Below are 14438 nucleotides of genomic sequence, written 5' to 3'. Positions count from 1 at the left end.
GACATTTGGCTCTCGCATATAGTATGCTGTACTTGCCATTGTCCCTCTATAGCAGTGGTTCTCAAACAGTGGTCCGGGGACCACCAGTGGTCCTTGAGGGGGTTCCAGGTGGTCCCCAGCTAAATGATGGAGAGTTGGTAAGCAAATGGACCCTTATTAGATCTTTAACTCTTGAGAGCGTAAAATGAAACCAATTGGAGCCTTACGGGTCCATTTGGTTTCATTTTACGCTCTCAAGAGTTAAATTATTGTTAAACATCTGCATTACTTAATTAAATAATTGTTATTTTGATCAACGTTGTGCCTGTTATCTCTCCTATGGTACCAACATCAGTACAGCATGGAATTGTAGACAAAATCCTATCCAACGAAAACAAAACATTCTACGTTTTGGGTCTGAGAGGCGGTGGTCCGTGGCTCAAATGCCGAATAAATAATGGACCTTGCTATGAAAAGGGTTGAAAACCACTGCACTATAGTGATATCATGTCATCTCTTCTGCAGCGCTAATAAGCTCAGCATTTCTGAGGGTCTTTTTTCTTCTCTAAACAAACATTTAGAGAAGCCCCTGGGAGCTCCGCACAGGAAGCCAGGCTCAGCTGGACACAGGCTGCGGCTCACAAATCACAGCTCAAGCAGAGCTTACAGGGCCGTTACGGGGCACCGCCGGCTCCTATTGCACCCAGGTAGCACAATATATTCACTCTCAACCGGCCCAAACTGCCAATTAAACGGGGATTGAATGGCATAGTGCTGTTCACAAGGATCATTAAATCTTGTATCGTTGCTGTTGGGGCAGAAACCTCTTATCTCCGTATTCTAACTTTTTGTGTTTTTTTGTAAATTAAAGGAGTAGTTCACCCCAAAAAATTACGTATTTTCTATCAATTGCACACCCCATGAAGCCTTGAATTTGTGGATTTCTTTTAGTTTTTGTCGCATTCCTAAGCCAATAATTTGATGACTGGGTGTATTTCCGGTAGGAGACACAAAGAGTCGACTTTGTGTCTCCTACCGGATACATTAATCATCTTTCCGTCGGTATCAAATTGATACAAAATAAGTAATTTTTGGGTGAACTACTGCTTTAACGTCCTACTTGATCATACTATAGCGTCACACAAAAGCATCAAAAGTAGCATATCTGCAAGCTATTTATTTACTGTATTTTCAAGAACTTAAAGAAGTCCAACAATTTTCTAAATAAGTTCTTGTAGATCAGCTATTTTTCAGCAAAGTGGTTTGGTGTAGAGAGAGAAAGGAGCAAACCAAGTACAGAGCCAAGGATCTGCAGCAAAAATGTATACAATATGTAGAGGGGGTCCCTGCTTCACCTCTCTCTCAGCTAAGGAGCCCTTGGCCTGAAAAACCCTGGTATGGGGGTCCTCTCTGAGAGACTCCTCTTGCTGAAATTAGCCTCTGTGCCCCCTCCCCCCCTCCCTGAGTGCGCAGAGTTTGGAGGGGCTACAATGCATTTCATCTGCTCGCCTCGCGGCTTTAAGAGCCCGCTGCACTTCTTCTCATGCATTTTTCATTCCCATGAATCAGCAATCAAGTGGATTGTAGAATGCTGCATATGGCCTTTTTTCACTCACACAACCCCCCCCCCCCCTCTCTCTCTCTCTATGTGCTGTGGGGGGATTGGCTGTTTAAATATATGCTATATGTACGTACAGCGGTTCGTTTCAGCGTTGAGTTATCTTGAATAATAATAATAATAATTTTGAACAAAAATCTTTTCTTCTGGGGGTCCCTGGCACAAAACATTTTCAGATGGGGGTCCGCAGCCAAATACATATCATTTTGGGGGTCGTTGGCACTATGATTTAGAAGGCATTTGTAGAATCGGCCTGAGGTCTTAATGGGTTAAAATATGATCTTAGACATTGCCATCTTCGATATAAATAACATACGAACAAGGCTGAACATGCTGACAACATCAATAACTTGCACACTATTTTCAAAGGGAGTTTTCCATTGGCTTAGAGTAGCCAAGTACATTTGAGGTGCATGAGGAAATGTATGAGTAAAACAGTTAATATTTTCTTTCACGTTGTAGTGCAGTAAAGCTGACAGCAGACACAAATAAACATACTCAAGTAATCGAACAGATCCTCGGGAAAAAGTACTTAAGTAAAGGAGCGGAGTAGTTTTACTTAAGTACTTACCAGTGGTAAATTACCACCTCTGGAGGTCAGTTCCCAAACTGAGCTGCCATTGCTGCCAAGCATTTTTACCTAAGATTTAGGTACAGGAAATAAGATTTAGACACAGGAAATAAGGTTTAGGCACAGGATATTCTAGTTAAATCACAGGGGACCAATATTATTACTTGTTACGGACGCCAAAACAACTGCTCACACATTTGCACACATTGTACAGTGTCTTAAAGGAGCTATAAGTGATATTCTTTGGTTAAAACAAAAATGTTTTTTGTGTTTGTTAAAAAGTTAAAGCTCTGCATTTCGATCTTTGGGTCTCCCCGTCTCTCCATCGCTCAAATAAACAGGTGGGTTGCCAATTTCATCCAATCAGGAGAGAGTATGTATCGGCTTCAATTTCATAGTGTTCCAGTTCAAAATTGTGTCTACTGCTTTCTTGCTATAGCAAATGATTACTGTATGAATATAGGAGTTATTTTAGCAAAACAATCTCACTTACTGCACCTACAGAATAAAGCACATACGCATATTTACATATGTGCCTGGAAAATGAACATGCACCACACGCACACACACGCACACACAATTCACAATGCAGTCGTTTAGCAAGTACAGTAGCGCAGGGGTCTTCAACAGGGGGTCCTCAGAGTTTTCTAGAGAACTTTCACCAAAAATAGCAGATCTAGCGACTCTACCGAGCTTGTAGACCGGCTATTTTCGGCAAAGAGGTTTGGTGTAGACGGGAAAAAGAGCAGAGCAAGTACAGAGTCAAAGGTTAAGTTTACTACCGGTAACTACTGAGGGTTTAAGTGGTTAAATGTCTGAAAATACCCATTAACATGAATCCAACACACCCTAACCCTCATACACTGATGACAGTGCTGTCAAACAAGTCTATGAAGCTATCTAGACATCTATGAAAATCTATGAAAAAGTTTAATCTGCAACACAATTTTACACTATATGTGGGGGGTCCCTGCTTCATTCTCAGCTAGGGTTTCCTTGGGCGGAAAAACGTTGAAGACCCCTGAGATGTAGAGTCATGTTGAGAGCGACACACACACACACACACACACGCAAGCTCGGGATTATGTCAAGCTCTGAGCGGTCCTGACTGATGAATAGGCCTACGTGCCACGCACCACAAACATGGAAGAAGCTGTAATTGGGCTCAACCGGGATCTTCACGAGCGCAAAAGCGCTGGTAGTTTCACATTTCGCTTCAAGGTAAAACTTTGAACAAGAGTACACGACCCCGGCCGATGGGAATTTTGGGAAGGATTCACCCTTTTTCATCCCTGCCTTTTGATGTCAGGTCCTGATTAAAGCTTGGTTTGCTTCAGGGGTGTACATGTGTGCTGTACGAACAGGCTAACCAATCTGTCTAGTCTCGCAGTGGTATCAGATGAAGACTAGTGCAGTTACCCGTTTTGGGCGGGACTGCTGTTCGGGAAACGTGTGCCGCATCGCATGCCGGTTCTGGGAGAAGCGCTGATTTGTCTTGACTTCACAGTCGATACTGCACTTCCGCTTGTGTCAGCAAGGCGATTAGTTGAGCGGTTCTCGCATCTTTGGCGAGGGCAACGGTTGGCATTAACCGGGAGTGTTGGAAAAAGTACTCACATGTTTTACTTAACACATTGGGTGCCAGGTTTTAAAAAAAACAGAGTACACTGAGTGCCAGGGTTTTTTGACCATTTTTTAGGAGCCGAGATACAGGCTTTTGAAGTCATAAGTTAACCAGAAAATGGATTGGAGTCAAAATCTTCGGAAAATGATATCTCCTGGTGCTTAGAAGGTAAAAAAAAAAAAGAATTGAAAAAAAAAAAAATTTTCAATTTTTTTTTTTTTTCAAAAACCGTATATATACGGTTTTGGCACTCCGTGTAAGTATTGCAAAAAACGTATATATACGGTTTTGGCACCCAATGTGTTAAGTAAAAGTATCAATACTGCAATGTCGATCTACAAGCTCACAATATGTTGCATCGTGAGCTTGTAAATCGTCTATTTTCAAATGGCCAAAATGTACATGTATACTGGGTTGAAGTGGTTGTATGCTTTGTAATATTAATCAAAATCTACAAAGTAACTAAGTTTTTTTTTGTAACTAAGTTTTCAATTTTCAAATAATTGTAGTGGAGTAAAAGTACAATATTTGCCTCTGAGATGTAGTGGAGTAGAAGTAAAATAACTGAAAATTTAAAATACTCCAGTAAAGTAAAAACACCTCAAAAATGTCGATCAGCTTGTCTGGCGTTGCAGACACAACCTTTAATTAAAGTGTTGCCAACGTGTTTCTTTGCAACGTTTCAGTTTGGTGTGTGACACAATGTGTCACACACCATGTCGCACAATGTGCGACATGTTGTCAGAATGACCATCTCGTCAGTAACCGTCACCCGGGCAACGCCGCGTCGGTACCCGTTAGGCCAGCAACAACACAAAAACTGGACGTTAACATGACGTCAGCACTTGGAGGGCCTATGGTGGATCAGCAGGACGATGGATTTAAGATTATGGATTCACAAAGAAAGAAAATTAAACAATATAGCAGAAAAGGTTCTCGAGATTTTAAAAAATATTGGGGGATTGACTGCGCACAAGGAATTTGGCGTTAATCGGTGTAGTCGTTTGCGAGATTAGCCACGGACACACACGCACACGCACACACACACACACACACACACACACACACACACACACACACACACACACACACACACACACACACACACACAGGGGCGAAAACATAACCTCCTCCCCACCTTCAACAGACATATGAATTAACCAACAACCACGGACCTCCTATTGACCAACCACAGACTTTAATTTACAGCCCAATCAGAATCTCATCTTTTTAGATTTATTTGGCTATTCAAAAATAGCAGATAATATACAAGCTCACAGTGCGGCACCGAGTGCCGCACTGTGAGCTTGTAGGTATGCTATTTTTTGCAAAAAACTTTAACATTTGTGCAAATCTTTGAAAATATATATTTTTTTCAAAGCGATTTTTTTTACTCAAATCTTTGCTTCTGGAGATTCTACAAATGTCTTCTCATCTGACCTTTTCTCTGGAAAAAAACCTGGACATGCTGAATGAATTGTGAAATTTGGAATAATATTTGTTTTGACATTCCTGGCACAAAACATTTTCAGATGGGGGTGGGGGGTCCACGGCCAAATATAAATATTAATGTGGGGGTCCTTGGCACGAAACAGTTTGAGAACCTTAACTGACTGGTTAAGTGGCGGGTTAGGGGGGGAGCTAGTGGGGTAAAAAACCCTTGAGGATTGGAGGCACTAAGGAGCCTCCATCCCAAAGCACTGGACCATCTCCTCAACCTAAGTGCTTCTCTATGAAATGTTTATGAGAGAGTTGGGGAGGGGGGAGGGGTGGAGGGCCGCGTTGCCTAGGCGACGGGAGTGTGAGTGTGTGTGTGTGTGTGTGTGTGTGTGTGTGTGTGTGTGTGTGTGTGTGTGTGTGTGTGTGTGTGTGTGTAACATCCAATTTACAGGTTTGTGATTATCGCGACGGCTCAAACGGGTCCGCTAGTCGCCTTGGCCTCGGCGCTGCCAGTCAGGCACTAAATCAAAGGCTCCACATCCACCACGTTATCTCAGTTATTAAATCTTTATTTTGTGTGCACGGCAATTAAGCGTCGTGTTTTTTTTTGGGGGTGCGTTCAGAGCTAAATGAAACAACATTTAAAATATCAATGCATTGCAAAGGGCTTTGGAAATACCTCATTTGCATGATTGCAAAAACGGGGCCCGATTAGCCGTGGGAAAACAGCGCCGTCCTGATTAATTTGTTTCCAATTAAGGTAGAGGGAAATGGGTTTTTTTTTTGGTCGCTGAAACGAACCACCTGCTGAACTTAAATATGTTCTGACAGAGCGTTGATGCATGGGGATAACATTTGCATGCAGATTGCAGACACACACTAACGTGTCTACGTGAACGTTTGTGTACACACACACAGAAATAGATAAAAAGAAATCACACAACTAAGGCTGGGGAATATGTCCATATTATAGCAATATTGTGATATAAGACTAGATTATGGTCTGGGATGATATCCATATCGATGTTGTGATCACACTTCGCCCGTTTTCAGCGTATCTTCATATAACTGGTCCTCACTAATGCTCACTATAAGATGGCTCCATTTCTACCTATTCGTTCTGTGTCTCAGAGGAGGGCTGTGGACAGTTCAGAAACCTGCCTACCAGTGACATCGGCGGTATAGGCAGGTTTGTTCTTTCCAAACTTAATTTTTTTTATTAATGCAAAAGCAATGGCTTTGGTTATAGCATGCTAACTTTCCAGTAAATTAAAAAAGGCTGTAGTTTCTATTAGTTTGGATTCCCCATCGATGATGTCACTGGTAGGCACGTTTCTGAACTGTCCACCAGCCCTCCTCTGAGACACAGTGAATACAGGACAGACATGGTGGCATGTTAAAATGAGCATTAGTGAGGACCAATTATACGACGATAAGGTTGGAAATGGTTTGAAAGTGCTCCTTTAACTCATTTTACTGGCAAGGACGACTTCTGACGAGACGTCGTCCACACTGCCAAGGGCGACTTATTTATGACGACTCTTTGAAAGTGTTTTTCAAAAAACAAGCCACATTCAAACGGCCATATAGCTCTGGAATGGAGGATCGCGGGCCAGCCACCCCCGTGCGTGTAACGAATCGATGTCCATGAAGATCTCGGTCACGGAGAATATTCCATGATTTTTCAAAGGTACAGTATAAACGCCGCTTTCGCTGGCAAGGGGACCGGAGACGATGTTTTAATTATAACAATATTATATTATATTAATGATATGGATATTGAGGTACTAACAATATTGTGATGTTTGATTGTGTCCATGTAGCCCAGCCCCCTACACACACATTCCAACCCACACACATGCACAGCACCCAATGACGGAAACCAGTGTGTGTGTGTGTGTGTGTGTGTGTGTGTGTGTGTGTGTGTGTGTGTGTGTGTGTGTGTGTGTGTGTGTGTGTGTGTGTGTGTGTGTGTGTGTGTGTGTGTGTGTTGGGGGAGCCCGTTCTCATTAGGAAACACTACAATGGATACAAATGGCTACATAAGTTCTGTACACAAGTTGTGTCTCTTATCATAAGTGACATAGTTACTAGTTACATTACATATAAACTCAACATTTAATTGTATGGTTAAATATTTGTTTTTGGATCTCAATGTTGAGTTGTAGTTATAAAATGAATGAACAAATGTGAACCATTTCGTGATCTATATTGTTTAAATGTAACATATGGACTATTGTGCAACTAGTAGTAACTATGTTACCTATCGTCTTTGTCGGGTGTAAACCTCATATGTCCACAGCGGTTACTTTTCAGGATTCAAATTCCAAAGCATCAAAGTATGATCAAGTGGGGCGTTCATTTAGGGTTAATTTAGGGTTTAGAATAAGAAAAAGAGATATAGGGAGATAAGAGGTTTCTGCCCGACAGCAACAATATGGTAAGACATAAGTCACTATACTGTAAGGCAGGGGTCTTCAACATTTTTCAGGCCAAGGACCCCCTAGCTGAGAGAGAGATGAAGCAGGGACCCCCTCTATTTTATATAAAATTGTGTTTCAGATTAAACGTATTTTTTTTTTACTTAGTCTGCTCTTTTTCCCTCTACGCCTATACCTCTTTGCCAACAATAGCCGATCTACAAGCTCACAATGCCTCGCAGCGCGAGGCGTTGTGAGCTTGTAGATCTGCTATTTTTGGCTAAAGTTCTCCTCAGAAAAGGGATGCTAGGATTCAAGTGGTTAATGTAAAAAAAGAAAAATCATATCACACAAAGATTTGGCGGCCCCCCCTGTAGTAACTCTGAGGACCCCCTAGGGGTCCCGACCCGGACCCCCTGTTGAAGACCCCTCCTGTAAGGTATTGACCATCAGCATCCATTGTACTTTAGTAATGAGATGGTGGTGTTGTTGGTGTGTGTCGGGGGGGGGGGGGGGGGGGGGGGGGCATGGATTCCTTCCACTCACAGAGCTGGGACTGGAGTGTCGGCGCAGCTTGGGCGACTCCTTCCCGGTGGAGGTGGTCTTAGAGGAGGAGATGCAGGCATTGTTCTCAGAGTGGACCCTCTTCACCTGGCTGGTGGGCTTCTCGAAGGGGTCGAAGCCGCTCTGCGTGCGCTGGACCCGCACCTTCTTGTCCTCAGGGATGGTGTCCAGGGGCGGCTTGATGACCGAGTCCGTTCCCTGGCAGCTGCGTGTGGACATCTTTGTGACACATATCTGTCACAGAAAAAGTTGGGGAGGAGGAAGGGGAGAGAAAGAGAGAGTATTTACAATCACAATTTAGGCATTTTGTTTTTTTTACCCAGAGCGACGTGCAAAAACCAAATTGATTACCCATTCAATCTAGGAACGCATCAACAAATGTCTTCTAAATCCTAACAGGTTTCTGAAAAATGTATGTTTCTATATCAGTGGTGCTCAAACTTTTTCATGTCAAGGACCCCAAAATGATATGTACAGTATTTGGCTGCCGACCCCCATCTCAAAATATTTAGTTTAGGAGCAAAGATCTGAGTTACAATTGTTCGTTTTAAATATATATATTCAAAGATTTGCAAAAATGTTCACGATTTTTCCAAAAAATACAAACAATACAAAATACAAAGTATAAAATAATGGTTATAGCAAAAATGACAAGAAACTTGGATACCAGGTAAACTATGAACCTAGCATCTATTCTGTCTAAACATTACAAAACATGCTCATCTAAACAACATTCCATACATTGAAATTTGAAACTGTATGAGATAACCAGGTAAACAATGAACCTTAGCATCCGTCTAAATGGCACAATATCTAACTCACATTGTTAAAGATGCAATCTAAATCACATTCTGAACATGTGTGGAGGAAGGAAAAACAGATCTGAGAAAAACAAAAGACATGAGAGCGAGTGACCAGGATTATGTCTGCATGGTAGCCATATCCTGGGCAGTCGCTGGCACCAATCGAAAGTGAAGGCGGCAAGAATGGGTACAGGGAGAGTGAAGTGCTAGGGGGCAAGACAGACAGGGGGGGGGGGGGGGGGGGGGGCAGACAGATAGAGAGAGACAGACAGACGAAAACGAGCAACATGAAGAACCACCACAATAACAACAACAAAAATGTCCATCTGCGGTAACCACTGCTCCAGCCAAAAAATAGGACTTCAAGCCTCCGAAAGCAACCCCTCCCCTCCAGATCGGCACCGCTTTTCATCTCTCCACTGTGTGTGTGTGTGTGCGTGTGTGTGTCATCCCCTCCCCGTAGAGACCCGCTGCTACCTCTCTCTGCTAGGATGAGAGCCGTTTTATCTCCATCTTGCTTCTCTCTGATCAAAAAAGAAGGGAAAAAAATATACCACACAAACACACAGCTTCTTCAGCCTCTTTCTCCGGGTTGTGCAGCTGACACACACACACACACACACACACCACACACACTGCCGTCGATGTTTCAATACACACGTTCACACACAACGGAGGCTTATCTCTCACACCACCACACAAGCAACAAACACACACACACACACACACACACACACTCCAACACTCACAGACACACAGACATGCACTGGTCTCTACTACAGTACAGTCTCTCAAAACTCGCTCTGCCGCATCAATCCGCCGTCACAAGAGCAAACCTTTTCCGGGCTGGACCACGCGACCACGCGCGTGTGTGTGTGTGTTTCATTGGCCACTAAAGAGTTACGCATGTGTGTCGTGTTTTGCCACCCCCCCCCCCCCGTGAGCTGATTAAACATTTAGGCCTAGACTCCGCCAACTGCAACAAGTTCTAATTACTCTAATACGCAGGGCGGACGGCCGACTGGAGTCACCTTGCAGCTCCGCTGGCAGGTGGCTTACACGGGCCGGGTTTCCCAGTACAACCCTGGAACACTTCCCACTGTACCCTTTCCCCAGTTTCCCTTTTCTGTAGCCGTGCTACTATGGTTACAGTGCCTCTAAACAAACAACAACAAGAAAGCCGAGATCAACAAAACACGGACGTGACGTAAAAAAGTCATCGGGATCAGAGTCATGCACACACATCACAATATAAAATGAGAGAGACTATCAGAAAATACACAGGAGTAAGTATAGGTCAAAGTAGCATCGGCCGAGAACGAGGTTGTCTATAATATAACCTTTTCTATGCGGTAAGCGGAAGAAAGACTCGCCCCAAAACACGCTCGCCCCCATTTTGTTCACGGACCAGCGGTTCTTGTATTTGTTTAACTGAGGACAAGGTTAGAAATAAGTTTAGGGTATAGGCATAGTTTACTGAGGTTACGTTTAGGAATACCAGGTGAATAACGTCCGATTTGCCCCGGGGCGACTGTGGTTTGGGGCGAGCGTTTTGGTATTTCACTAGCCTAGACCCCTGCAGGACGATGGATTGTTGGGGTGGAGCGCAACACCTACCACTGTACTTATCGCAGAGCTTTAGCCGTGCTATCATATGCTCCCGGGGACTGAACCTTGTGACCCGACCTTGTGATCCACAAGGCGAGTGCTCTACCAACGGAGCTACCTGGACACACCAGAGCAATGCATGGTTAACCCCGTGAAAGTATACTGTATACGGTTAAGTGGTTAATATAGACAGTACAGTATGTAACCCCCTAGATTCAAACCTGGGTCTCCTGCATGGGAAACCAAACACCTACAGTACTGTACAACTCAGCACAAAGTGGGATCTTCTCTGGCAAAGGGAGATAATAGTCACATAATGTACAGTGTATGTTCTTTAGACAGATGTTAGGTTCATTGTTTACCTGGTATCCTAGTTTCTTTGAGGCACTATACGCCGTTCTCTCTGCACTCTATTTATAGGATAATTCACCTAGTTTATTGACCAGATTTTATGCTTTCTCTGCTTATTCCGATCTCGCACGTGCACAAGTCTCACTGGACAAGAGCGTCTAAACGTCTAAATTATAAATCGGAGTAATCCGGGACTTACAGACAGGTGCTACTTGGCTGCATTCACCAAATTAAGTGCATTAAGTGCAAATTAAGTGCACGGTCTGGGGTAATTTATGACTGGAACTCTAGTCAACCAACAACAGGGTAAACGGTGGAGTAAATTGAGTGCCAAAGAGAACAGGTCTAGGGTGTCATGGTGCGATGGTGTGTCAGCCGTTTCATTCCATGTGCTGTTCTCTCCAACTAGGGCAAGGGTTCCCAGACTTTTCAGGCCACTACCCGCCAAAATAATCATATTTGAACTGGGAAATAGGCGAACTACACGCATTGCGAGGCGTTGTGTTAGGTTTGTGTTGTGTTAGCGTTGTGTTATATATATCATTAAGACATTTCAGTAAAAAGTATCTTAAATGGGAGGACAGTTGGAGAGAAGGGTAAAAGTACAGGAAAATGACGAGAAAAACAGGAGAGTTGACAGGTAGGAAATCGGAGAGCAGGTGGATATCAAACCTAACATCTGTCTAGAATAACATAACCAGCATCCGTGAACAACCAACCATCGTACATCTGGATATCATAACTAGCATCTATCTAAATATAGGCAACAACAAGTACTGATACAAAGAAATAATGACTTTCTAGGGGGTGAGAGGGAATCTGAAGTTTTCAGACTGCAGTGGAAAACGGGGAGTGAGGCTGCAGTCCTGACTGAGATGGGAGGCGGGAGGTCATTCAACAACTTGGGAGACGAGGATGCCAGGAACGTTGGCCATGGTGTCATACAGTAGCAAAGGGAGGGAGAGACGTCAGCTGATTAAAGTAGTGTACACAGGAAGGGGTGTAGGGCTGAATCGTATCCTGCAGAGAGAGGGGTTGCTTTTTGCCCTTAGTCGCCCTGTAGGTCATCATTCATGTTTTGAATTGATGTGAATCCCCCCGGATTCAAACTCAAGTCTCCAATGTAAGGGAAATATTTGGAAATACTACCATTAAGTTATAGTATTCGGAGTTCAGAATGTTTTGTTTCTACCCCACACTGCAGAAGCAGCAGATTCTCACACTAACTAACCAACCCCTGCTGCTGTGTGACCTACTGAGGCCTATGTTGACACAAACCCATGTCCAGGCATCCACATCCTGCTCCCATCTCGTCATGTTCCTGCCTATAGGCCTGCTGCTTTGTGATGGCGCCATCCAAGGATGGCACAGAGCTCTCTCAGAGGGGAGGAAGATAGTAATGAACGATTGTAATTAATTGCCTCCTGTGTCTCCTGTGTCTCTGTCGTAAAATGTACACGTTGAAACTGCAAAGGGGAATCTGAGAGACTTATAGAGCACTGTTTCCCAAACAGTGGGTTGAGAGTCGAGACCCATCTTTGGGTCGCCGACCCATTTTCATGGTAAGTAAATATCCCTTTATTTTTCGATTCATAAATAATAGATAATAGAAAAGATTTTCCAAAAATGCCGCCAAAACATCATGAATCAATAACAAATTCAAACATTTTTCTAAATCATTTCATGAATAAATGGGGGGGGAACATAATTATTTTTTTGAATGAAAATAGCTGATCTACAAGCTCACAATGCGGTGCAATACTTTGGGTCCTGGGGAGACATCAAATGTATTTTTTGGGTCTCTAAGCTAAAAAGTTTGGGAACCACTGTTATAGAGAGTGCTGCTAGAACGAGCAGGCTGTGAACAACAGGGTCTGAAATATACTTTTTGTGTCCTGTTTTCACCCCAGCGTGGGATGTATGTTATCTATAAGTGAATGGCATTTTGTCGACGGCACCTGCTGCAACTGCAAGGATCTCTAATTACTATGATATCCAGAGAGAGGTGACCTGCTGGAGTCACCTTGCAGCTCCGCTGGCAGGTGGCTTACACCTGGAGCACCCTGGAACACTTCCCTCTGTACCCTTTCCCCAGTTTCCCTTTTCTGTAGCGCTACTATGGTTACCTACAGTCTAAACAAAACAACAAGCCAACACAACAACAACAAACCCACAGACATGACGTAATTTAGGTCAGCGGGATCAGAGTCGTGCTTATACCACGCCCCCGAGTTCAGTGGTATCAAGATTACTGGGTCTCGGCCCGGACCGCTGACGTAGCGGTCCAGGCACCTAGGCTCTAATGTAGCCTGAAAGCGTGTCGCGGGTTCGAGTCCCGATCCCGACGGCCTTTGCTGCATGTCACTCCCCATCTCTCTCCCCATGTCCTGTCATATCAATAAAGACATAAAAGGCCAAAAATGTATAACATAAAAATAAATAAAATAAAATATATTACTGGTTCTCAAGGTCGGGTCCCAGGACCAACCAGGGGTCCAAATGGACCCTTTACGGGACTGTAACTCTGAGTGTGTACGAATGGAGCCAAATGGAACCCTTGATTGATTGATTGATTAAATACTTTATTGACAGTTTGCAAAATAGTACAGTGGTACGATTATACAATGATGCTAAAAGAATAACACAAAAAGCCCTAAGGGCTTGTTTACATTGTGGTACTATTATGAAATATTATAAAGTAATTCATGAATTAACATAAATATCTTACGGGGGTCCTTGACCGGGGGGGGGGGGGTCCGGTCCTTGACGGGGGGATGGGGGGGTCCTTGACATGAAAATGTTTGAGAACCACTGCAATAAGGGACGAGTGAGTTAAGTGAGAATGTGAATGTCATTGTTAAAGTAGAAGGTAATAAAGCCCAGAGAGAAGAGATGTCGGATATAAAGGACAACCAGGAGACATTTATGGAGAGGCAGCCAGCCAGTGAAACGGTCCCGGAGTGACACATAATAACAAAGCAAAAAGGAAGGCGACACCGACGGGAGATGGTAAGGAAAATTCCACTTTGAAAGTATGTGCATGCTAATGTGGCGAGGCAGTACGCCGGCAAAACACGTCTCCCGTGAATATCAAGTGTGTACTTCAGAGAGTGTTGGCGGTGACAGCGACTTGTCACCGAAACACTCCGCTGGAACGAGCTGCCAACGCCAATGCTTTCCGAAAAAGAAAGAAAAAATACAAAAATACATCTACATATAAACAAACACATCGTCTGTCGAGTTGAAAACCTCATATGTCCAAAACTGTTACTTTTCAGGATTCAAATTCAAAAACAGTAAAAGTAGCAGATCTGCAAGCTCGAAACGTGTCGCGAAGCGACGCATTTCGAGCTTGCAGATCTGCTGCTTTTTCTTTTTTCTGCCTATTTTATAGAATACAGTAGACTGACAGGAAATGGGGAGAGAGATGGGAAGTGACACGCAGCAAAGGTTGTCAGTA

At 43.6% G+C, this 14438-nt stretch overlaps 1 protein-coding gene across 3 annotated transcripts in view; it reads right to left on the bottom strand.

Annotated features, from left to right (window-relative positions):
* Window positions 1–14438, bottom strand: part of cdk14 (cyclin dependent kinase 14) — a 210680-nt gene that overhangs the window by 180626 nt on the left and 15616 nt on the right. For 2 of the 3 annotated variants that reach the window (XM_084051515.1, XM_084051514.1), the window contains exons 2-3: window positions 8199–8450; window positions 2169–2237 (exon numbers count right to left, since the gene is read on the bottom strand). In XM_084051515.1, coding sequence (XP_083907641.1) covers window positions 2169–2237; window positions 8199–8435 — 306 coding nt within the window. In that variant the 5' untranslated portion in view covers window positions 8436–8450. The remainder of the gene's footprint in view (window positions 1–2168; window positions 2238–8198; window positions 8451–14438) is intronic. The other variant, XM_084051516.1, reaches the window with a different exon arrangement.

The sequence above is a fragment of the Gymnoscopelus microlampas genome, assembly GCF_963454915.1.
Source record: "Gymnoscopelus microlampas genome assembly, chromosome: 3".
Lineage (NCBI taxonomy): Eukaryota > Metazoa > Chordata > Actinopteri > Myctophiformes > Myctophidae > Gymnoscopelus > Gymnoscopelus microlampas.
The sequence above is the reverse complement of the archived record's forward strand: the minus strand, read 5'-3'. Positions and strand labels throughout refer to the sequence as shown.